A 27,181-nucleotide genomic window follows, 5' to 3' on the forward strand; every position below is an offset into this window, starting at 1 on the left:
CAACTGAGCACTTTTATTTCAGCACTGCTTACAAATGAAACCTCTTTCATTCTTAGGGCTTCAGATGAGACACTACTTTTTTGTATATTTGTTTTTGTACCTCATGTACCCGAGTGAAAGGGCTGCCATTTGCAACCACAACAGCCCATGCAAAGGATCAGTGAACCTCAACTGACCTCTCAGTGAGAAAACACATTGAAATATATATTTGGCCTGCTTCTAATCTTGCTTCATCAATAGAAATGCTCCAAATGAAACCTGCTTCAATTGCAAACAGATGTGAAGAGTAAAGATTTCTTCCAATAAATACACGTATCGGCTTAATTTCTTTAAACCTCGTGACATGAAAAAGCAGCACTTGAGGATTAGCTGATTTTAGAGCTATGTTTAATGAATGGAGATGAGTTCAGGCCTTTCCCTTGCATGAATGGATAGATCCCATCAAAGTGATGACTTGAGTCCTTTATCTCCAAATGAGGGCACTTATAGTTGAATGGGGGTTATTTCAAGTTTCAGCATTAACATTTACATAAATATTAATAGTTTCTAAAGGTAACATCTCCCTGTGTGTTCAAAGTCTGCATTAAGTAATCTGTAAAACAGTTAAAGCTATATTCTCTGCAACGCTAAATAATTGCTGTTGTCCTGTGTTTCAAAGTGCTTGTATTCCACCCATGCAGTAAAAATTATGTTCTGTCATGTGTCTTATGGTTTCCTGTTTGCCCATGAGCGTGCAGCAGACAAAACCACAGCATTTACTTCCGCACTAGAAATGATTGTTGCTTAAAGGGGCACTCCATCAAATTTTTATTTTTTTGTGAAGATTAGTTTATTCATTGCAACAAGTACTACACAGTCTGTGAAAAGTCTGACAGTAACCCTGATGATTTATTTATGGTTTTTAACAGCGTTTAAGAAACACTAAGCCCTAGTTGTTCACAGGCTCACAGCCCAAACACACATCTGTAATAACAGTGCAGGGAGGAGCAAACGCTGTAAGGATGTACAGTAAGCAGAGTTTACGACTAGAAACTCTGGTTTCAACTTCTGATAGCAATGTAGAAGCCAAGTTGTCTTACACTATGGAAAGTAAAACCCAGGAACACGCGTCAATGTTTCAGAAAGGCAAATAAAAAGAAATGCAGTGAGTTACACAATCTAGTTGAACAGAGTCTAAATGACAACGGCTCTTTAAATTAGCAACTAAAAGCTAGGATATCTTGGCTTCTGCCGCACAGATTTTTTGGTTACACCATTCTCTCTAAAAATCAATTTATCAACAGTACCCAAACTTTATGGAAGAGCTATACTAAATCACAGGGGAACTGTTTTAATACATCTTTTTCTTGCTGTAGTAGAGGGTTAAAGGACATACAGTATGTATTGAACCCATACACAGGTGAAATACAAAATTAGGGATTATTACTACAATAGTATACAAATTTTATGTATTTCTTGCAAAGGTAGATAAGCTTCTGAAAGTCTGCACATATAGCCTCTCAGTTACATTACATTATTGTAGACAGGATTAAAGTTGTCATACGATTGTGTGCAGTTTTTGAGACTGTATTCATATAGTTGCCCTGATAACACAAAAAGCAGAATACATTTTTGTTAATCTTAATTGTCCATATAGCTCAGCGGAGACCAAAACATACAAAACTGCTGTCAGGCAGCAGTCTTGCTTCGTCTCGACCTTCATAGAAAAGTAATACATCACTGAAAAAAGTATGTAACATATAAACATTCAGCTGACAGAATTCAACGACCACTATCCTGAAGCATCAAAACCACTTTGTTCCTTCCTCAAACTGACTGGTAATCTAACTCTCCTGGAAAACTAACACAGTGTTTCCCTTCAAACAGATAATGTACAATTTTCAGTTTCACTATAACAGAGAATCCCCTTCCCATTCCATCTACGCATAACTCAACACTCTATTCACAAGCCCTTCATTAAAATCCCATCAGGCACATCACATCCAACCCTACATTTAATGTTTATGGAGTGAAACTCAATCACACCACAACCAGAAACAAAGCCTTCATTGTCTTCTCGAGAAGCCCCCTAAAAACCAAAAAATTCAGTTTCCTTCACCACTTTTCAGCCTTGCTTTAAATGATACAATAAGGAAGGTTTTAGTATGACAATATCAGAATGGCAAATGTGCTGTAGAAAGAGAAAGAAACAAGGGATAAAAAAGAGAGAGACAGAAACAAATCAGTGAAATGATTCATGGCATGCCCAGCATGTAATTAGCCCTGATGCAAGTGAACTGTTTAAATGGTGTGGTTGATGACTGACGCTGTACATAAGGAACTGGTCTGTGTTGGGGGATTATATAGCTGACCATAATTAGTTTTCTGGATTCAAACAGTTCATCACACAATTTTTGGCATCACAAAATCCTAAAGTTTTAATACATCCTGCATTTATGTTACTCTTCTGTTCCACCTTTAAGATGTTTGGAAAATCCTGCTGCTGTTATGTAGGGTACAGTTGCAAGGAAATGAGACCTCAACAATAATAAATTACTTTCTCTTGTTCTCTGTTGCAAGCATATAATATGAGCGTCACCGCATCTGAATACCAGAATCAATAATCAGATGGAGAGATTCAGCCTTAATCATACAGTAAGTCTGCAGTAAGGACAAGAAAGGTCTTTGATCCACACTGGACTCGCCTAAATTGTATTTTCAGTCATGTGGGTCGTGAGTGAGGTTGTTTACTACAAATAACATCCATGTAGCAAACAATGCTGGCTTTGATTAGAAAATTTGTGGGATGCCTAAATCTTGATGATTCGTTTTCTTAAGTACTGATAAAACCATTCTGTATCAAATCCACACATTCTGTTGGTTTTTTTTCCAGTAGTGGTGCCTGTAGTTATACAATGTACTTGGGTTTTCTTCTCCTCCTTGCCTTCACTCTGTCTAAGCATAATGCTCAAAAGCTGTCCAGTCACTCCTTGGGGAGTTGAGCTATGGGAAAAGAAGGTATCATGTCTGTTCTTCAACTCACACTGTTACTGACAGCTCTTAAATACTGTCCCCTATTTGAAAGCTCTGTTACTTCTTAAAAAACATGGCTCCTACAAAACTGCTGAATCTCTGCTTCTCTTCGGTTGCAGTTTTCCCTTTCCTGTGTGTGTGTGTGTGTGTGTGTGTGTGTGTGTGTGTGTGTGTGTGTGTGTGTGTGTGTGTATCTTCTGTCCACAATTTTTTCCCCTCTCTCTTGTTTTTTTTTTTAAACCGGAGATGACATTTCCAATGTCCCCTTGGTTGCTTTAGAGGAGATCAGTAAGTTTTATGCCTGTTGCCTTCTGGCGGAGATAAATGGAGCATCCACAATGAGCACAAGAGTTGACTGACAGACATTAATGCGTCACATGTACACAGGATTAACATATGTGTAATTTAATGTTGTCTATAAATTTTATAGCCTAGATTTATGAAGACAGTCAGGCAAGACATGACTAATGTACCATTTTCAATCCTATTTTAAACATAAACCACTATTTTCTATTTTAATTGGTTATTTTCCTGGTAGTGAGCAATGGCACTAATAAATTTAGTGGGAAGCAGTATGACACAATAGTAGTGGCTTACCCCCAACAGTGATAATGAGGTACACAATCTGTTATGCAGAGCATATGGCTAACATCCACATTTGAGTTCAGATCATTAAAGCTATAGGTATATTTCACAGGCAGAACTTCAAAACTAAAAACGTGTCCATGTCATGTCAGCAAGTCATTACAACAGATGGTCTTTTTTTTTTTTTTTAGGTTAACATCATTTGATATAAAAGCTTAGACACTGAAAAAAAAAAGTTGTAATGCTGGATCAAAACTTGAACTACACTTAGGGAAGCAGTAAAAGAAAGTAAACATTTAATAGAATCAGAACTAAACACTACAAGAGTGGGCCATATTGGGTTGGATGCCAAGTAGCACAATTTGCAATCAGCCTATTGGTATTTATATTTTTCAAAGAATCGCATAACTTTGAATCGCCTGTGCCAAAATCACTGGGGCAGTCACAAGTTTAAACTGAAAAAAGAAGGATATAACAGGCTAATTGGCATCCCAGCTAATATTGTGGCAATGATTACAATGGTACCAGCTTCAAACATTTTCTTTCCCTACAAAGCCCCTTTCTAGGAGGTGTTAATATTATTTTGTCTACACCCTGTAATGGCCTGATACTGAGCCAACCACAATTTAGAAATCTGTTTTAAATACACAGAGTATTTCTTAAATCTCTATTAAAGCATATGCCAGGTTTTGCCTGTTGCAGCTGGCTTCAATGTCAACTGTATGAATGTTTTTAAAAAGGAGCAAAGGTCAGTAGCTTAATGCTACACTGTGCTCTGTGTGAGGGAGATAACATGATGGTGTGTTTACAGTAGGTAGTGACAGAGTGACGTTGAGAGAGGGGGAGCTGGGAGGATGGAGGAGGTTCTCACTGCAGGCTGTAATGTACATCCAAGAGGAAATCCCTCTAACTCAATCCCCCATCTGTACTTTGAAACAGGCGGAACAAGACGATTAAAAAATAAGATGCGTTTCTCCATCATAACAACTCCCTGCCATGTAAGATGATGAGGTTCAGTGAGCTCGATGACGGGCACAGCTGACACAAACAGACATCGGCACTTAAGAAAAGGAACTGAAGAATGCTACCAGCCCACTTCATCTTTCAGTCTTGTCTCCCTTGTGTTGGCCCACTGAGAATGCGACCCTTGGCCTAACATGGAACAAAGCAGATGGTCTTGCTCTGTGTTTAAAATACAGCTCTCCCCATGGAAACTTCTGGTAGCGTAGATAATGACGTGTCCCAAAACACCTCAAAAAGATTGAAAGAGTGAGAAGAGAGGAAGACTGGGCGAGAAAAGGAGCTGTAGATGGAGGGGTCAGTGCGGTTATGACCAGAGAGAGATGAGATGTGAGATAAATGCTACAATAACAGCAACATGCTGAAAAACACAACAAGAGTGAGCACAGTTTGGATTGATATCTGTAAGCAGAAACTGAGAAAATGAGAAAGCAAAGCCTAACACAGCAGGGGAGTCGTTGGTGCCGAGTAGCATTGTGAGAGCCTGCTGATCTGGGCAGCTTTCAGTGCTTTAAGGCTAACTGACCACAGCCGTAACTCAAAGCCCAAACATTTCTGAGAAACATGGAAGGGGAACTAGGAGGGTCCAGCCGCAGACCCATCAACAGCTGCAGTAGGGGAACTGGTACAGGGTAAAGGACAAACAGAGCCCATGGTGCAGTAAATCACACAACCACCAAATATGAAGTGGGAAAGGGGCTGGCTGGTTCAAATATTTCATCGCTGAAGGCTGTGTAGCGCTTAATGAGAGGAAATGAGAAGCATCACATTGTTCTGGGCGGACTTCGACATTTCTCAATTTTACTAGTGAGTTTCAAATGAAATGTACCACAGCTTTATCATTGGACTCTTTATAAGTTCACCATTTTAATGTTTGGAGATATATGAGGGTGGACAGAAGCAGTATCGAAAGTCAAATGATTCTGTTTAGGGGCCTCAGTGAGAGGGAAACGGCCTGCAGCCTTGGAAATGAATGAAACTGCTGCCCATATAGAAAAAATAATGTCTTATTCAATGGATTCCAAAAGCTACAACTACATCTATGAATCCAAGTGTTAATAGCAGAGGATGAAACTCAAACAGTATGTATGTTGCAGTTTAAGATCTGCCCCTAAATGGCCATCTGTTCTGTAGCTTTCTTGCTAAGGTTCTTATATGGGTTGTTGATATTGTCTACTCTCATATTTCGGATCTGATTCCACTTAAGCATGTACGGACAAGAAAGAAACAAGAAACAAGAAAGGACAACAATAGTTTGTTTTATGATTTGTTGATGTTGCACCCTGAGCAGCAAGATGTCTCCCAATGGGCACGTTTCAAGAACTGGCAAATATAAACAGAGTTGGCTTGATGGAAAGGAAGCCTTAAAGAGACGGGGGCCTGTTTCAGACAGAGGATGAACTCAGGGACTGCATAAAGGGTCAGTTTAAGTTAAATATTGAGTGTTTTGAACTTTAAACCATGCAGTTATTCCAGTAGGGGTAAGGGTTAAAATATGATAATATATATATATATATAGTATTATAGTATAGTAAAAATTTAGACCTGGTATGTCTCTTTTAAGGGAATTCTTCTGCAAAATAACACACAACAAATAAATGTGACAAGACTCAGAGACCCGTTTCTGTAAATTCCAATTATCATCCCAGATTCAAAAACACTCTTACAGACGACCCACAGTGGCTTGAGGCATAATACTGCCACAGCACTGTAGATGAGACCACCTCAGACTCTCTGACAAGACATCACATGTTGGATTTCCTCCCTTCTGCCACATAAATGTAGAACAAAAAACATCCTTCCACTACAGTAGTCTCCTCTCACTCTACAGGACAGCTTTTTGAGTGAGATTATAGGTTTTTTCTCTGCAGAAATGTATTTATTTATGTGTCAAGTAGGTTTTAGAAAGAATATGCTGCTGTAAAACTGCTGATGGAGGAAAACCAGAAACAATAACACAAGAACTACATTATTAACTTGCTGACTGAACAGAAAGAAGATAGCATATGAGACTCCACATGGATACAATTATCTGAAAGTCTATGAAGACATACTGTAATGTGGAAAAGACGAACAGTGTGGTTGTTTACTGTAAAACACATTCACGCCTCTCCTCTCAGCTCTGTTGCCTCCAGCGTACATTCTGTGGTCAAATATATGGGTCAAACGTACACTGAACTGTGTGACATGATGGAAACAACAGGATACAGCAAATCTGTACAGCGGTGGGTAAATCAGGTTCAAAATCTTTGAGTGCACCTGCAACCCAAAATAACTCACTATCATTAGGGCTAATTTTATCAGAGCAAGAAAAAAAATACCTCTCCATCTGCACTGATTGAATTACATATTACATATTATCAGTGAGTAAATGTGATTAGCAACATGCAAACAATGGCTGAGTGGATTTAACTGGCATCCATTGTCATAGCTTATTATATTAATTCTTTATGTAAATCAGATATGATGGAGCATTAGGAATTTGTAGTATCAGTTGTATTGTTTGCTATTCTGTAAGCTCCAGAAAATGGATTCAGTTCATTCAATGAGAGAAAAAGAGGTTTCACATTGTGACAGTATTCACTATGTAGCTGAATACATGTCACTTACAAAAAGATCGGACCTGACTAAAAAATTTGAATTGAGCATTAATCTCCTAACCCTAAGGGTGTCGGCATCCTCTGCAGACATTACTTTCAGAGGCTGTAGTGGGCTCACTTTTAAAGCTAAAGGGAAGGCGTACAGGAATCCACTGGTACCAACCTTGTCATGATAGCTTGTTGGTAAGTGGGGTAATTGGCACTCCAAATTTAGGCTACATTTCGGTGAGGGAAAAACTGACATGGTCATTTTCAAAGGGGTGCCTTGACTTTTCACCTCAAGATATCTGAATGAAAATGGGGTTTATGGGTACCCCAAGTCTCCCCTTTATAGACATGCCCACATCATGCTAATCCCATGGAGTTTTGTGCAAAATCTTGCCATTTTTTGAATATAGCAAATGTGTTATTTTTGCCTACTCTAGAAGACTGTGCATTTGAACATTTCTACATACTGGGGTCCCTAAACAGTCTTAATAAATATATAGTCATTTAGTATTACTTGAAATCTGAGAGTCTTCAATGAGACCGATTGTATTCATAGTCTCCACATTAGCCATTTTATTGTAGTGAGACCATATTTTGAATTTTGACCTCACTGTATACAATTTTGACCTAGTGTGACCTCTGGGATAATCACAGTCTCATAAAACTTTACGATCACTAACTGGAAGCCCAGGGCATTCACAGCATGCAAGGCTTTTCTACGTGTACTGACAAAAAGGGGGTTTTGAGCAGTTTCCAGAACAGAAGTGATCCCTATCAAATTGACAAAATATGCAATTCTAGCAGAAATCAGAAAGTTTTTGATTCCAAATTACAGCTAGGATTTTCTATGTTGTTCCTCAAGGTCTTGTTGTGTTAATGTGGTGTAGTGTATGATAATTTGGGGAGATTTTATAGGTTAAATTTCAACCCACAAATTGTTACAACAACTTATAAAACTTAATTGAGCATGGAAATGGCCATCATATACTTCCATCATAACCTTGCAAAATATGAATAGGTGCCAAAACAAAACACAATGTTTATTTATGACTAGAAAAACATGACACACTGTTAAATAAATGTTACTTTGAGGTCAAAAAGTTGACTAAGATTTCTGGGTGCAGCATCCAACAAAGTGACTATTCAACAAATGCACTGCACAATGGATATAAGTAGACCTTGTGATGCGCTGAAAACAAAGAAGACAACTTTTTAAATATATTAAGTTTTACTATGCTTCCAGGGCAAAAGATTAAAACTAAGTGACTAACCAGGTGGTTGATTCCCACCAGAAGCAACTGACAAGCATTAGGAGAAGAGAGGAGTCCCTGTGGGAGAGCAAAACTGTCACAGAGAATAACGACCTGTTTGACTCCTCAACTCTCCTTGAACTTGGCAACAAACCCTCTTAAGAAGAGCAGACACAAGGGATTGTCAAAATTAAATAATGTCAAAACAGCTTGGCTCCATCAGTGCCTAGCTAATTCACTGCGCTAGATCAAAGTCAGCCTCGAAACTCTTTCTGATGTGATGAGAGCTGAGGCTAAAGGAGCAAACATGACCAGAGAGACCTAAAAAAAGAGTAATAAGGTCTGTCCTGATTGGTCAATACTCTGTTTGTTCCATTATGGCAGATTGATTATCCATGCATGCTCCAGAGCTGAAGACACAATGGGAGGGGAAGCGAGAAAGAAATAGGAGAGGGGAAGAGGAGGAGGAGAGTGTGTGGAGAGGAGGAGGGGGAGTAGTGATCGTGCTGACCCCCCAAACTCCTGCACAATGGGAAAGGGAATGATAGAGTTGAGAGAGATAGAGATAGAGAAAAAATAAATAAAAGAAATGAGATAGTACAACGCTAAATTAGAGGTTTTCTACAGATCTCCTGCCAAAAGCACACTCACTCTCTACCTCTCAGCCTCAAAAAAGTTTTTCAACACAGCACACACGAGACACCTGGCAAACTAACTTTGACACCAAAAGCCTCAGAGCACCAATCAATTTCTCCCCCCTTCTGTTTCTTTCTCCCTCCCCCCTTTAACCTCTCTTTCTCCTCTTTCCAAAATATTTCACAGCTCTCATTTCGAGACAAAAAGCACGCAGCAAACATAGACATCAACTCACCCAACCCTTCCCTGCTCTTCTCTTTCCTCTTCTCTCTTTCCTCTCTCTTCCCCTCTCAATCACAGCTCCAGCTGGTGAGGCCCACTCTGCTGCATTTGCCACGCCCACAGCACTGTCATGTGACCACCACCCCAAGTGGCTAGGAAGGCATTTGGCATGCCACACCCCTCATTCAAGAGAAAGTGAATGGAGAACATTGTGGACATAGCAGGCTATCTCAAACCACGTGCGACTAAGTAAACCCACTTGAGGAAAAGTTGTGTGTGTGTGTGTTTCAGTTTAATCAAAATGAAGGACAGTGAGGGAGTGTGTTTATGGACAAATACAGGAACTTTTTCCTTCTGTATGTATGTGCACGCCTGAAAGCATAAGTCAAGAGGCAATATCCTTTTTTATTTCTTCGTCCTTGTGTGTGTCCATCTGCTCTCTCCCTCCCACTGCTTTGTTTCACATGGGAGGGTATTGGATTGTGTCTGTGTGTGGAGGCTGAAAACATTTGGTCATCTCTCTCCTTCAATCCAGCTCCTCATGGGCTCTCTTTCTTATTTCCTCTCTGACAAACAAACACACTCATCTCTATCCCACAAAACTGTGGCTGACTTATGATTAAAGCCATGACTAAAAAAAGAACATTTGCAATGTTAGGAAATCTGTTTAAGCAAGAAGAGTCCTTGACTAAAGACACACAACAAAAAGCTCTTTTTTCTCTGCAATTTAATGGTGATCATTCTTAAAAAATAAGCTTGCAGAAATATTAAAATGCTCATAAAACAACAACTTGAGCGAATCAAGCTGCCCTGAAGTAAATACTGGCTGAAAAACAGACAAAAGTGGTTCCAAAACCCAAATGCTCCCTGGAAATCTATATCACTCTGGTACACTTCCTGTGTCCTGGTTCACCCACAACAGAGATTCACATTTATAACAACCGATCCACCGACTGTAATGCATTAATGTAGTCGACATGTGAAAATACATTCTCCAAGAATAGAGTCTATGATTAAAGAAAGATTCTGGTCATAAAATGGATTTGATCTTGACCAACTGGAAGGGGGAGAATGATTAATTTGTTCCTTTGTTGATGCGACTGTACTTTTTTTCCACCAGCATACAGACTAAAAGCCTGAGAGAAGTTTTCATAACATTCAGCACAAATGCTTCCTTCCTGTCTGAGCTGGAGCTGAACTTCACACTTGGCTGCGGTTTCACTGTGAATATGCATGTACAGAAGCATAAATGAAGGTGATCTTTCCTGCACACTATTGGCACACATTCATTATTGTTATCATTTTATCAAGTCTAATGAACAAAACTCATCCAGGTGTGCTACTGAAAAAACACGCAGTAGAATTGATTTAATGCGTGATTTCACATTAAGACAGATCCGATGCAACCAGATGCACTTGAGATTAGTCTAGATTGAAAAAAACATTTCATGTCAATATCTTGCAACGTAATATTTCCTGCTCTTTGAGACACATTGTATAACTGTAGACTTGGTTTCACAATGTGAGCACTGAGATGGGCTTGGGCTCAGTTTCAGCACAGATCTTTCTGGTTAATATTTAGTCTGCTAGCAGGATTATTGATTGATTCACTGCAATTAAAACGCAATAACGTCTAGCAACACACTGTCTCTCAGCAATTTTTGGGGGTTTGTTCTGTGATCAAGACCCTAAATCTGTCACAAGTTTATCTCACATGGAAGCAGAACAAAAAGTAAATGTTTTCACTGTCCTGAAAAAAAACTGAAGAATAGCTCTGAAGGGCTCTGGAAAGAAATTATGACACATTCCCACTGTACCATCTCTTTTCTATCAAAGAGAATATTTTCCATATCATTCTTACTAAACAATAAACAATGCTGTCAGTGTGAAACTCATGACCTACCAGGGTCTGAAGTTGCTATTTCCTCTCGTGGGAACCAAAAGATTGGAGGAGAGGTCTGCTGAATAGCATTGATGTTATTTTATTGGTCCTGTTGAGAGCCTAAGAAGCAGCTTTGAGCAAAAGATTTATTGTAAATAAATTCAATTAGATTAAATTCCATGATTGACGGTTAACTGTCTTAGGCATATGTGTGTTTGTGTATGCACGTACAGTAATGGACAATTTTCATGTAAACTCATAAATATATACTGCACAATATAGGCCCCTGTTTGTGCTACGAGCAATGCCAGTCAACAGATTTGAGAAACCAGCTGAAGAGTGCTGAAATATTCTATTTAGAAAACTCAACAAGGAGTCTCATTTTTCAAAAGTGAAATCATGTGCTTATTCCTTCTCTGCAAATCTAAAATTAAGGAATCCTGACTGTGTCAGTATTTTCTTCTTTGATACATAGTGAACAAACATTCAGTTGCACCAAATCATGTGGGCTGAAGAGGTAACTTTAGACTAATAAACGGTGATGACTGGCATGCTGTGAACCCCATTGGGGAGCTCTGTGATTGGCCTGGAGGTCAGGGCTGATTGCTGAGGGCCACCCAATCAGGGTCGAGCACATATGGAGCAGATTAAAAGAGTCATTGCCATGACTTAGTGGACCGAGTGACTCAGTGACACATCCTCCCTGAGAGAGGGAGAGAGCTGGAGGAAGCATAGAAAGCAAGGAGAAAGAAGGGGGTAAAGGGGGAAAAAAGAGATGGAGGTTGGAGGCAGAGTAAGGGGGTGGGGGGTGGGGGGTGAGCTAGCGTGGTGGGAGTGGTTGCAAGAGTGAAGAGCAGTAGGGAAAAGAGGAAAGAGGAAGAACATCTGGCTTGGCCTGGAGAGGGAAGATAGCTGGGTCTGTTGGAGACTTCCTGTTGTGTTTTTTTCTGTGGTTGTTCTGCTCCCCTGTGGTATAAATGGAGAAAGCATGTGTGTGATGAGTGAGGATGGTTTATCTCAACACCCTAACATGGCCTCCCAAACCCCCCTCTGGTTGGAATCACTGAACATACATTAACAGTGCAGATGGATAAATCTGTGTATATATCTTCAGCTACTTCACATGTTGACATTAAAATACATTACTGCTCCAGGTTTGTTCCCCAGACCGCAGCTTGCACATTTTACATCAAGGTTACAATAACTCAGGCATGTGTTTGCTTTGTTATCACCTTTTTACTGTAAAAACACCATGCTGTTTTTAGAACGCTGACCACAAAGAAGATAAACTGGTCAGATTTTGGTGAGCTAACTGTTTGTTCATTGTGTCTTTCTGGCTGTGAATCACATAAATAAAACGTTATTTTCCGATTGTCATAGTGGTTATGTTTTAAAGCACAAGTGGACATGACCACACTTCTGCACAACCCTGCATACAAGTGCTGTGTTGTCGGACTTTGTGGGTGAATTTCATCCTGTCCACTGTGGCTTCTCTGCTTTGTGTGTGTATAGCTCAGGCCTGCCTTTGTTCAAGCAGACACACAGAACTACAGTTCTTTAAACATCCATGACACAGAGAGCAGAGCGAAGAAGAGTAGGTAGAGGGAGACAGCAATGTAACCTGGTTGTTATAGTATAGTAGTATAGTACAAGTCCCAACCTCACACCCTACACCCCGTTCATTGGCTGGAGGCAACACACCCATTTCCCAAAGGTTGACTCCTAGAAGTGTCCTGAACACAGCAAAATAATAATAAAATACAGGCAGAGGGCAGAGTCTCTGCAGATAAATATACTTCAAGTGAGTCATAAGTGATGACTGAGAGGGATTACTACTCATTACTATGAGTCTATACATTGCTGTTAGGAAAATCCTGCAAATATGCCTTTAATGGAAACCAGTTATCCCTAACCCTCTTCAGAGTGATAGTCTACAACATCTAAGCTCTCCCACAGACACAAAAGACAGGATTTCCATCTCATGGTTGTTGTTATCATTGCAAGTAGAAGCCATCTCTCCTGTGTTCCTCTTTGTGTCTTCTTTCTTTTGCTTCCTCTTCAAATTCAAGAAACAAAACTCTAATAAGGCAAGAAGAGCTGTAAATATTTCACAACCTTTTAGTTTTGTCTATGTTGCAGCTGCTGATCTAACTAGCTACGCTTCCTGGATGCACACCACTGTGTGCTCTCTATTTCTGATGTTCTGGGGTTAAAGCCTTCCCCCAATGAACAATAAACACAGTGACTCCTAGGGGATCAGCTTTCTGGGGAATCCCTGGCCTCTCACTGGATGTGTGGGGGCGAGGGACACGGCTGACTCAACTCCAAAAACGTGGAGAGGACGAAGGGAGCTCTGTGATTAGACTTTGTGCGGTCGCTGCACATCTTCAAGAAACATTAAGCCAGTTGTGATGCTAATTATCTATAATAGAAACCTTCCATGTCTAGACACAGCAAAGCGGATGGAGACAGTGAGAGAAATTCTGCTTTTAGAGACCACAAACCATCTTTTTACAAGAAGCACTTTACTCTCTGAATAAAGTCATCCGAGCAACTTAATGTGAGGCAACTTGTTCTTTCCTCTAAATCTTCAGTTGTGTGTATGCTTCCTTCCTCTGCTCTCTCTTACCCAAGTGATGTTCATCTTTTCAGTCTGCTTTGTTGCATCACCATGTAGTTAACCCCATTGAGACGGTGAGTGAAAGCAAACCCGAAGCTCCTCCAAGCTTGCCAACGCTTTTCTCAAGAGATGATGGTGTTCTTTGAAGAAGCTAATTGCCCATAAACCACAAAGCTGCTGCCATATTCTCTAAATCCCTAAGTCATCACTGCAAGCCTTAGTCATGGCAAAAGATCCAGTCATAGATCAGTGCTGTATTTCAAGTATTTTTAAAGCTTGTGCCAATTGTTGCAAACTTAGTGCAATTAATGATTCAATAAAAGCTGAACTGAGGGACCAATCAGTCAGCTAAACAGTACGTCTGCACAAGGCTCCCGTGGCTAAACCTTTAATCTGTGGGTTGAGGAGGGTGCAAGTATTTAAATGCAAAAGAGGCGACAAGGATTAATGCCAGAAGGTGTAAAATATGTATTCCTTCCCCTTCCCCTGTATTGAACTGTTAAGTGATGTGAAAAAGGTCTATGCTGTACAAAAAACTAATGAATGTTTGTTGTTTGGACTGAAAATAGAGACTTATTCACAGCTCAGTGGCCCCTGATGTTTTTGCAGAATCTTGAATTGAAATCGTGACCCAGATTTTATATATGTATTTCAAAATGCACTTTTAAGACTTGTGCATTGGTGGTCTCATGATGGAGATTTTGATTATGGAAGAAAAATACATTGGATTTTTATATACATCTTAAAATCACAAACGTTCTTGACATACAATATGTTTTTGTCATCAAATTTTTCCATGCTGTATTTCTGTAATGTTGCTATCTGGTTCTTTCTGTGCACACAAAATCTATTGCATTTTTGTCTGTCCAGAAAGAGGGACCCCTCCTCTGTTGCTCTTCTTGAGGTTTCTAACATATATTCCCCTTCAAAGGAATGTTTTCCTTTATCTAACTCAAGGGTCTAAGGACAGAGGATGTTGTATTCCTATAAAGATTGTAATGGCCCCTGGGGCCAAGTTGTGATGATATTGGACTGTACAAATAAAATTGACTTGACTTGACTTTACATTTCTCTTTTGCAAGATCTAAAACTAAACTTCTTACTTTCTTCAGTTGCTTTTGATTAGAAAAAATATGCACAGACCAGTCTACCAGGCTCTGGGGATGGTTTACACATCAGATGGAAAAGGATCGCAACCAAAGCAAAGAGTTGTGTTGGCTTTACTCTATTTTAGATATGATGTACTGGTCTACTGTGCGTAATCAAACAAATGGTATTGGGAATGATGCCTTAACCTGATGTACAGAGGCTGAAAGCAGCTGCATCCTAGAGTACAATACACACTTACTGATACAGAGATGCATGATCAGCTGTATTGGTATAAATACATAAACATGAGGGACAAGACTGCACCCTCACATTTTTCATATCCAACACATGCTCACTTCAGATAGATACTGTACACACCCTCACACATGTGAATCCCTCTCCCCCTCAACTTCAAATTTCAGCAGATGGCAGGACTGTGGTGCAAATGGCCATCTGCTTACACACACAAGGAATAATTACTGTTTCTCCAATATGTCCTCCATCAGCCAACAAGTGGGCCAAACATCATTAGCAGAGAATGTGGAGAAAAGCTGACCTCACATGAACTGTTCCTCTTCATGAAAACCATTCCCAGTGTAATTATAAACTCCTCGCTTTGCAGATGCTCCCACAGAGAAAGACAGAGCCTTATTTCACTGTACAAATATATGAAACCACATGGCCATCAAGCTTGAAAATAATGCACAGTCATTTTTTTTTAGTATCACAATTTCCCATATCAAATTTCTTTATATGGGAATAAAGTGCTTACAGCAGGTGGCTGTGGTCACTGGCTGTGGATCAGTCCACCAAAAAAGTATGGTTTATGGCCCCGATATCTCTGGCTTAATTTCTTCATTTTCACGGCCAAGATAAGAGACATGATTTTCATCAGACATCAGTTTCTTGGACAATGAAACCACAACAGAGGCTCATATCTAAACAAAAAGGGAGGATTGACCTGGAGACGAACCAGATAAATGAAGATAACGTCAGCTGAGACTCAACGTCACAATTTGCCTCATCAAACTCTGATGGCCCATATCCTACTATTTGTCTTTTATGTGTGTGTGTGTGTGTGTGTGTGTGTGTGTGTGTGTGTGTGTGTGTGTAGGCTGTTTTGTTAAACTCCCTGTGAAAGACAGAATGTGATCATTCTGTCATGTTCCCAGTTTGGCAAGAGGAAGTAGGGTGGGTTTATGTGTGTGTGTGCTTTTACATGTATGTAAAGGTGAAAGACATGAAAGCGTCTGCTTCACAGGAGAAAGTGAAAGAGGAGGGGACATTTCATTTCAGTTCTGGGATTTGGCATGATGACTAAAAAGGATGAAGGTCTTTCTGCACTGGTGGGAAACTTCTTTAACCCTTGACTTCCCCCAGATGCTCAACGTAAACTCCAACTTCCGAAAGCCTTATCTGGGTGAGAGGGGAACTCTCTCTCTCTCTCTCTCTCTCTCTCTCTCTCTCTCTCTCTCTCTCTCTCTCTCTCTCTCTGTGTGTGTGTGTGTGTGTGTGTGTGTGTGTGTGTGTGTGTGTGTGTTTGTGTGTGTGTGTGTGTTTTTGTGTGTGTGTATGTGTGTGTGTCTATTTATCTGGTGTAGAAGTCTCAGCTCCACCCTCCTTCCTCTGCTCCTAGGACTTTCATAAAAAAAAGGAAAACCTTTCAAGTCCAGCCTTATTAGTGTCAGCACACATCAAAGAGCATTGTTTTGAGTGAGTATATATCCTTGAAGTGTTAAAAACTTGTATCATCCATAAATGGAAAGGGTCTGACATCTATGTGTGAATCATTTCTGCAGCGATACACCAGTGTAGTCCAAGCCTCTGATCAAGCTCCATCCACATAGTGAAAACACTGATAGAAAGTAGTGACAGATGGAATTGTTTCATTTACATGTTCACTTGTAAGTGAAACTAAGTAGAAAAAGACAAAATATAATTTTAGAAATACAATTTGACCAGGTCCACTTCTAACCAGATTTCACCTGTCATACACTGCCTCCTGGTGGCTTATTTAGGAAGTACACTCAAAGTGAAAGGCACTCCAATAATGAGAAGTGACACTTGGTCACTGTTTTGACTGTAGGGCATTTTTGAACTGAAAAGACAGACCCAAAAGGCCACAGGCTCACTGACTTCAAGTGGGCAAATCTGCACATTATTTGTCAGCAAAGCTGAAGACACAGTAAGGGACAATCTTTGCCTCAGTGCAGGCACATCATATCATCTTAAGGCAAATATAGATAAAAGTGTAGGAAAACAGCTGTCATATTTCCCCTTAAATTATCCAATCTTTGAATGATTTCCCTTAATAGTATGATGAAAAATTAATTTATAATAAAGCACTAGCTGAATAATATAAGTTGTCTGCTATGAGTTACTAACTTTTATATAGTGTGCCCTTTTCAGGATGAATGTGACATTTTCACATATCCACTAATTGAATTACTCATACAAAGCCACTGAAGTACCTTTCTGTATTTGGTAAAATGTTTATAATTCTGTATCTAATGTGTCACAATTTCATTTTTTGCTATTGTGTCAATTAAAAAATCCCTGTCAGTGAACAAGGAAATCCTACTTTATTGCTTGCATTTGGTTCAGATATAGGTTAAAAATATTAAGGTACTGTAAGATAAATGGTTCTGGACTGCATTTATGTCCAGGGTACCTCACATTACTTCTTAACTCGTATGACTATTTCAGCTTAGCTTCAGAGTGAAACACATTTAACTTAGCAACAATGTTATTCTCAATCAGCAACAGCTCCCTATCACATGCACGTAAAGGCCTTTCCTTTGCCTCTCTCTTTATTTTGGATAATTAGCTGACGGGTCACACTGAGTAATGGTCTGGGATCAGTCCAGAGTAATTACAGTGGGAGAGGATTGACCTCAGATATTCCTTCGCCTGAAGGTGCATGTAAATGTGTGTGTGTGTGTGTGTGTGTGCATGTGTGTGAGTGTGTGTCATGTGTGTATGTATGCTTGTGTAGGTGAGTCGATGAGAGACAACAAAAGTAAAACACAAGATTGGAGATGAGGAAAATGTGTGTGAAAGTGTGTGTTTGTATGTGTGCCCTTTCCTGACCTATGGACAAGCAGAGACAAATCACCTACCACCCTCTGCGAGCCCCTCCTCCCCACTTTCAGAAGGTTAATCCAAAAGAAAGACAAATGGCTTCACGTGCTCCTTCTTCCATAATGACTACATCTCAATTAGGAAAACAAATGTACAAGAGATAATTTGCTTATTTAGGCAATATAAGGACAAATTATCTTTCCAGTTTTGCATACAAGTGATGATAGTTGTTTTGTTCTAAACCTTCACATAAGAAGGACAAAATGACACTAAATGAAGCATTTCTTCATTTTAATTGAAAGCAGCATCATCTATAACTTGAATTTCCGTTCCACTTTCATTTAATGCTATAACAGAAATCCAGTGGAAATAGAAAGATAAATCAATCGCTGCTGTTTCTGCTTCTTTATCACAATAAAGCACAAAAGGAGTTGCTAAATTAGGTTGCTGGATGTGACCTCAGTGATAACCTACCAGCTGGCAACATCCCAGTGATAACTACACTATTTACAGTCATCTTCTCTGTCTATTGACCTCTCCAGAGTCTAGTTACTGTAAAAAGAACAAAGTCTACTTTTGGTGTTAAAATAAAAGCAACCCTTTGTCTTCATGATCTCATATAAATCATCTCAATTTTGTTGTGCATTGTACAGTGACAAAAAAGACATTCTATATATAACAATGTCAAAAAGGACACAAACCCAATTATTATTATATTTATGGTTTGTATTATTCTGTATCCTCCTCCTGTATGACAATGGGGCATATTTACCTCAGACAGGGTCTCCATGTGAAACAAAGTTTTTAAAATTTGAAAGCTGGTTTGAAAAGTGATAAGAAATGTGCCATTTTAGACCACAGGCGGTATAAGCTTTTCTGTCTCGAGATGTTAGATAGAGCTCTTTCAGCAGTGTTTGATGGAGTGATAAACAGCAGGCCTGTCTGTCAAGATAAGGTTCCCTGTCTGGCTGAACACACAGGAGCAGATCAGATAACAATGAGTGTAGTGTCTGTAACCTAAAGTGAACCTGATGGTCAGGTTTTTCTTTTCTGCCATTTTCCTAGAACGCGCTACAACAATTAAACATCATCACATCAATTTGCCATTGTACATAAATTCTATATCTTCTTCTTCAGACTGAAAACAGACTGAAACAATCAAATCTATTTTTTTGGCTCCATATCATACCCAGTGAAAATTTAAGGATGTCTTGTGAATCATTTTATGCATGTCTCTGCAATTTAGCTTGACATATATCTTTGGAAACCTTATACAACATCAGTTTATGACGATGGATCTACTGACTTCAAGGCCCAAAACGTGACATATTTGCAAATCAGTGAACATTTGCGGTTCACTCTACAGTGTGGTTATATGTGTACGTGATTCTTCTTCATGCTGACCTTTTTACATAAACATCCTGGTGTATCTCTGCTCTCTGTGATGCTTAGATCAAAGTACAGAGCACTATATGCTAGGAAGCTGGCAGACTTAGATCACATGAGCTATGAGAGAGGAAGTCCACCTCAGTGAGGTCACACAGCAGGGGAAACAATCATGCTGACAGAACATGGAAGGAAGCACGGGATACTCTATGTGCCAGTGTGTGTGTGTGTAACCACACATGATGTCATTTCCTCCTGGAAAAACTGACTGGTGCAGGAAACAGCTTATCTAATAAACTCCTGAAAACGCAGATGACAAATATATTTAAAAGAAAAAAAATCTATGCTTGTAATGTTGCATCAGCTCTCATATAAACTGAAACAGAAACTGTCATATTATGTTATCACAGAAAATAAATGAATGTGTACATATGCAGGAATAATCTGACATGGACCTTAGTGACAGGTACCACACAGTAATTTCAAATCTGTTGTCTGAGGGTGCTATTGTCACCTCTGTTGTGATTTTTCTTTTCTTTGTTTCAGCACTCCTGATCATGTGTTAAAGCAGAGCAAGGTGGGCTGGCTCTGAGCCTCTGGACCCACCAGGCAGGCCACCCTTCATTAAGACCCCTAATAGGGCCTCTCTCCCTTTGGGCAAATAAGTAGCGACAACCCCCATATTCTAGCAGAGAAGCATGTAGAACTTTCTGCAAGGACACAGACTATAAACTAAAAGCACAGAAACATACAGCCAGTGTTTGAATGTTCTGTGGTAAATGTGAATCCAAAACACAACTGCCAGATGACAGAGTGCAGTATTTACAAATCATAAACATACAACATCAAATGACCTAAAATAACAGGAGAACATAATTCACATCATCATCATTATCATCATCATCATCATCATCATATTATAAGAGCTAATTATAAAATACTTGGCTAGCGTGGCTAATAGTGATATGGCAACATACAAACTTATCAAATCTTGAAAACACAGTGTTGATCTTCAACTGTAACAGTGCAAGCTAGAAGCCATTTCATTTGTGTTAGTGAATGCAAACATAAATATATTTGGCTCTCAGACCATGCCTCAAAATACTGCCTTGAGATTTAAATATTATTACAGGTATACATAAAATACCTTCTAAACACTGGTGCATTTTGTGTACAGCATGTGCATGTTTTGAATCTATTTCACAAACACAGGTTTGTCCCCAACATTAACGTACACAACTTCAACTCACAACAGGAAAACAATTATAATCAGTGGCTCTGGGCAAACACACAAAAAGGCACAGTTGTACTACATATTTCATGTTATGCTGTTGCATCTTGTCATTAACTGCCTCATTGAAGCTAATGTAGACCTACAATTTGGGCCAAAATCTATCCTCCTTTACTGTAATAGTAATTACTATTTAACAGACTATTCCTCTAGTGCTGCCAAGCTTAAACTTTCATAAAATAACAAAAATGCCTCTGGTTCCAATACTACTTTAATAACAGACATCCAAATAATACGTGGATTACCACAAATACAGACAGTCAGTCTGCTGTTTCTACTGACAGACGGGCCTTCAAGGACATGGATATGGTAACTTGTTTTTACTGACAGACATGCCGACATCAGATTAATCAAGCAACCCACTCCTGTTACTAGCTTTCTCTGCTGAGAGATCTGATACTCAGGGTAGTCTGCGCCCTCAGTGTGAGTGGAAAAGAGGCGGGGAGATATGAAGAAAAAGCCCAAACGAATCATGGTCCAAATGAAATGTAATCTGGAAAATGTGACAAACTGTTTTTACCCAGCGGGGTTTGTGAAAAGCTAGCCTCTCATCACATGAGAAAATGTAATTTGGTTTTATTTGAGTTTAAATAGAGTTTATTACGCTCATGTTAATATCTTTTCCTTTCTCTCTCTCTCTCCCTCAACTCTCAGTTGCACCAAAATGGTAAAAAAAAACTGTTAAATCTATGCTAAAGCAATCACACTTGCTGGTGAGCTAATTCTGTAAGTGTTAAAGAACATTTGTATTTTTTTGATCAAAAACCATGCATTTTGCACAACAAAAGTTTGGATTAAACTTCTGGGTTTCAACACGTTGCCCAAATGACACAGCAATACAATTCCTACTTCATGGTTCTCACTCAATTTTCTTAAATTCAACGGCGAAAAAACAGAGGTCCTCCTCATCAGTACCAGATCAACCTTAGCAACACTCAACACTTTCTCCATGTCCATCAACAATTCCACTGTTCCTCCATCCCCTCAGGTAAAGAGCCTGGGTGTCATCCTGGACAGCACATTATCTTTTGAAGCCCACATCAATAATGTTACTCGGTCTGCATACTTCCATCTACGTAACATCAATCGTCTCCGTCCCTCACTTTCACCAACCTGCACTGCTATCCTGGTAAACCCTGATCACATCCCGTCTGGACTACTGTAACTCTCTCCTCTTTGGTCTTCCGCGGAAATCTCATCATAAACTCCAACTGGTCCAGAACGCAGCCGCTCGTATCATAACCAGAACTCCCTCTATTGAACACATCACTCCTGCCCTGAAGCAACTTCATTGGCTCCCCATCAAATCCTGCATTGACTTTAAGATTATACTCCTTACGTTCAAGATCCTTCACAACCTGGCACCATCATATCTCTCTGAACTTATTCACATCTGCACACCTTCTCGAACTCTCCGATCCTCCTCTCCCAACTTAACCACCATGGGGTCAAGAGCCTTCAGCCGATTTGCCCCACGCCTATGGAACTCTCCCACCAGACATTAGCACTTCTGACTCTGTCTCCACCAGTTCTAGTTCTCACAACTTACTTACAGGTTCCCACATCAAAAATATAATATTGTACATTATGTATTTGTTAATTATTTAAAATGCATGTTAGTCTTTTATTAGTCAGCATGTGGATTTGCCATCAGATTACCACTATCTCATAAAACACACAACACTGTCTCAGTAAAACAAGTGTGAGTAGAGGACGTAGTAGTTTCAGCATATGCCTTGACTTTTTATATAAACTATGGTTAAAGCCGACTTACTGTCAGGGTTGGGGGATTTGCGTCCAGCATGGTTGGGCGAGGAGCAGCGGATGGTGGTGACAATGGTGTTGTGATGAGGGTTTGGATGGTGTGGGTGGTGTACAGCTGCGTGGTGGCCGTTGTTCTCCGGTGGAGCTCGAGTAATGCTGATATCAGGTTTACGGACATCCCCGGGACTGGGGGGCTCAAACTTGCGAATGTGGTTCTGCTCAGGGGTCCGGCTGGTCCCGTTGTTGTTATTGTTGCCTTCATTACGGCGTATCACTGGGGACTCAGTAGGCGTCTTGGCAAAAGTGACCTCCCTCTTGTGGCCCATCTCAGGGGTCTTGGAGTGGCCAAGGACTTCGGGGCGTTTCAAGGCGCTGTTGCTTCCGAATCGTGTGGAGGCTGGGCTGGTGATGTTATCCACTTGCTTGTTGGAAGAAGAGGAGATGTCAATGGAAAGTTCAGAGCGGCGTGACACAGGCTCAGGGGTCTTGGAGCCTCCTCCACCCATGATGGAGCGGGGTTGGGTGTAGTTGAGGTTGTTGTTGTTGGTGGCCGAGTTGGCAGTGCCCAGGTCACGGTAGTAAATACTGGTGGGAGACATGGCATTACGGTGAGCTGAGTTGGTCGTCCGGCGGGAGCCGGGGGAGGAATGAGATGAAGTGTCGACATCCTCCACCTCAAAGGACCTCTTCAGGGCTGCATGTAAGGTACAAAGACAACATGTTAGTTCTATGGTCCGGTCTGATTTGGGAGTTCCATATATTGAAAGCACATTTTGTAACTGAAACAAGCTCACCTTCCCTTATAAACCATTTATGGGTCAAGACTGCTGTTTATAGCAAGTAGGAACAATGTCATAAAGTATTCATCAAAAAGGTCATAGCCATTAACTGAGCAGTAAACAAAGTGAATTATTTTTTCTTAAAAAACAACAACAAAAAGAACATAAAACACTATGAACAGTATCCAAGTAGTAAAGCGCCTGAGGTTTGAGGGTGGGGTATCTGTAGAGGCAATTTTGGTGGCAAAACAAAAGAAACAGCATGCACAAATAATTAAGCCATGCCTATCTAATTTCATTACATCCCCCATCACAAGCAGAAGATTTTTCACTACATTGACTATATAACATGCTGTTGCGTTGTTTTGTCATGATGGATGCTACGTGTGTGGTACCATACAATATAAAATTCTAGGGTTTTACACACAGCCATTTGAAGCATTTCATGACATGATAAAATGCACACAATCAGCCAAGAATCCTTTACTGCCAAGCATTTAGGCAAAAAACCTATTTATGAGATACATTAGCGTATAGTGACAGAGGCATATCCTTCGGTTAGTTGTGACGTGAGAAAATAGATGCACTGTCCAAGATGAGGATACTGAGGGATGGAATCACCCCCTGGGAAGAGTGCGCTCACACACAGTGGCTGAAAATCAACATGAATTTGACTCCCATCATGGAGTTGCTGTGCCAAGCCAGTGGCCAAGAGTTGGTATCATAATGACACACTAGTTAGACCACTCACGCACACCCTTAAGAACATCTCCTGTTTCCTACGATCCAAAACTCAGTGCTGATTATTTGCTCTGTTTGTGGCTTGTGGCATAACTATGTGTGTGCATGTGTGTCTTTCTACATAACTACATGTAATTCTGTTTAAAGTGCTTGTAAAAAAACAAGTCTTATTCTGTGAGTGAGTGTTACAGGGCATGTATACATGTTTATTTTTATGTGACTGAACCCACAGGGAGGGGGACTGTGCCCCAGCCCCACTGCCAAATGTTAAAACCCCTTCTCCCTACACACACACACACACACACACACACACACATCAGCCAGCACCACTAATCTAATTTACTGCTATAAGCTGCTTCACTCCAACAGGGTAGACATTTGATACAGTTTACCCCTGAACAAAAAATCAGTCCAGAGCCAACATCTTTTCTTCTTGTGTTAGTCGGACACACCATGCCTTATTCACCATGGGAATAAATGAATCTCTGCTCACGTCTTGGAGTTTATGGTGATTTGTGTTACAAATCTCCTTAGCCCACCACCACTCCATGTATACCCTTTATCTAGAACTTAAAGCAAAGTTTCCTTTTACCTTCAGTCATCTTGCACAGTAAAATGCAGGTTTTTCTAACGCTGTAAGGCTAGGTTTAGCCACTCCAAATAGATGTACATTACGAATATTATGTTTGGAATCCATAAAATGTCCCTTAATAAGCACACAAAAAGTCTTTGTGTTGGAAAACACAGCAAAAGACCTCTCACACACACTTTAACAGTAATTTTCTCACACTCCCATTGCTCATTTTTTGTGTGAAGTTCTGATGAGAACAGAGTTCATTATCCAGTGAGGCACCATAAAATCCGTCCTTTATATAGATATACATATAAAGAAATTATACACAATAATAAACTTGCAATTTGTAAGTAGTGTCCATACCCACAATGCTACTGGACTGTGTCCTTCTTACCCCTGCTTTCCTTGAGTTTTATGATTGCTGAGAGGGAGTCCAAGGCTGTGGCTACTTTAAACTCTGGCCAGAGAATTAGATGGCCTGCCAAAATTGTTCTGCAGATTTCATAAGGAGCTGAAAGCCTGTGATGGACACTTTAAGACTGTAGATTTAAAACTGTATTTTGTAGCAAGCAGGGCATTCGTTTTGACCTCCTCTGAGAGCCCCAACACTTCAGGACACCGTGTATACTCTAATACCTCTTGACACTTGTTACAAACTTTTTGTTTCATTTTGGAAGACCTCAAGTTGAACGTGGGAGGGATATCATGATCTTTACTCACTCTAAGTTTGGTCACAGTAATTATTTTCAGTGACCTGTTTAGTGATCCTAGATTAGTATTTCTGTTCTTGGCTGCTTTGTGATTATATACCCTCAGGCACGAGACTAAAGCAGGGGACTTGAGTGCTTTGCTCTCAAGCTGTTTGTTTGTATTTAGAGACTGTGCAGTCAAGTGTGTATGATTTAAGAGCAGAAGTGAATTTGAATCTTGCTGCACTTTAATGTTGTTTGGGAAAATAGAGAATGGAAAAAGGCATTCGGGGCATCTCTCGCTGAGATGATCAACTCCTACAGTACATTTTCAAGGATCATACTTCTTCCAAAAAGCCTCCTGGGTTTTCCATATGGTCAGATGTCTCTCTTTATATTTCAACTAAAGCAAATTTGGAAATGTATCTTTTATTCCTTTGCATGAATATCAAGTACAGGATCATGCGCACAAGTGTGGGACTGACAGATGGATGAAGGAGTATCTTTCCCAGTGAAACAGCATTCCCAGACTATGAGCTGGAAATGAGAGGTCCAGTCTACCTCAGAGGAACCTCATTAACAGCAGCCAAGAGTCTCGTCTCCACGCATCTCTCCACTACCTATCACCACCCAGCGTCCAGTATCTCACAGTGTCTCATGTGGGAAGATAATGCAGCACAGACAAAAAGCTCAGGATTATTGGCGCAACAAAAACAAAGATGGAGGCAGCTGTATCGTTACTTTGCGTTCATGGTCATTTGTCCTAATACAGCCCAGGTGTTAGGATAGGCGGCCTGTTTATCATCAGTGTCATCACTTTCTCTCAAGGACACCCCAAACCCAACATTCTGTATCATCTCAGCCCAGATGCACCAATAGGAAATAGTCAGGAGTTAGAGGGAGGGAAACAAACAGAGATTGTAGATAGAGAGGCAAAGAGGTTTCAGGGTGAGAGATGAAGAGGTTAAAACAGGTCAAGACAAAGCTGCCACTCATTGTGTTTTCTATCACTGATATGTGGTTGGGACTGACACTAGTCAACAAGGATGAAGCGTGCAAACATCCTATTATATTCTTGTGAGACATGAAGTTATGAGATGCTGTTGCAGTATCATAATTGACATCCTGTGTACATTCTGTTGCTTTGTATTAGGTTGGACAATTTTTTTTAACCAAATATCACTATATATATCCATATGAAATAGACTATTTATGTGTCTAATATGAAACACATTTGAGGAAGGGCTGTTAGTTAGTTAGTTTTTGAGAGGGAAAAACATTTATAATATGAACCAAACAGACAGACACATTTCTTTTCAAACATCTACAATAGTCAGATAAGCTCAGAAAACACAAATTTAAACAATACCATGATATTACTATTTTATGATATCACAACCCCAAATGATTTCTAGAATGAGATCACTGTGGTATCACACATGAACAATGTTATATAAAGACAATTAAACAATGTTAAGTCAGCACAATCTATATTGTTTTATGTATACAATCACTATTTCAACACACTGTAGTCACGTCATACTACTGTATCTGCTGTTCTGAGTGGCTTTAAAAGAAGTATTAAAGAAACATTGTATATGGATTCTGATAATTGTCATGAAGCTGCTGTTTATTGAATATCTACACTTCCTACATATGTATCACAATTAAAGCCTTCTGAGAAAGCAAAGTAATAATGCCTCCTGAACTGCCAAACAGACTTTTAATGTGAAACACATGGGAAAAAGGGCTGCATTTGCAAAAACAGCAAACAGTGGGTATGCCATATTAACACAGCAAACAAGACATGCAGATCAGAAAACAAGGGTTTTTTTCACAAGAACATGATAAAACAGGGAGAGTTTGAAATAAAGGCTGTTCTTCAGACCATAATTTGTGAATTTGTCCAGCCTACTTTGCATCTGTAAACACTCAAATAATTTAACTGATTCGATATCCTCATTAATCTTGT

The 27,181-nt window shown here is 39.9% G+C and overlaps 1 protein-coding gene across 2 annotated transcripts in view; it reads right to left on the reverse strand.

Moving 5' to 3' along the window:
• The window catches only part of septin9b (septin 9b), a 60,590-nt gene that overhangs the window by 20,470 nt on the left and 12,939 nt on the right, over positions 1-27,181 (reverse strand). The window contains exon 2 of one of the 2 annotated variants that reach the window (XM_053330949.1): positions 22,437-23,120. In XM_053330949.1, coding sequence (XP_053186924.1) covers positions 22,437-23,120 — 684 coding nt within the window. Of the gene's footprint in view, positions 1-9,326; positions 9,348-22,436; positions 23,121-27,181 lie in introns of those variants that run through there. The other variant, XM_053330951.1, reaches the window with a different exon arrangement.

Source organism: Scomber japonicus, chromosome 2 (assembly GCF_027409825.1).
Source record: "Scomber japonicus isolate fScoJap1 chromosome 2, fScoJap1.pri, whole genome shotgun sequence".
NCBI lineage: Eukaryota > Metazoa > Chordata > Actinopteri > Scombriformes > Scombridae > Scomber > Scomber japonicus.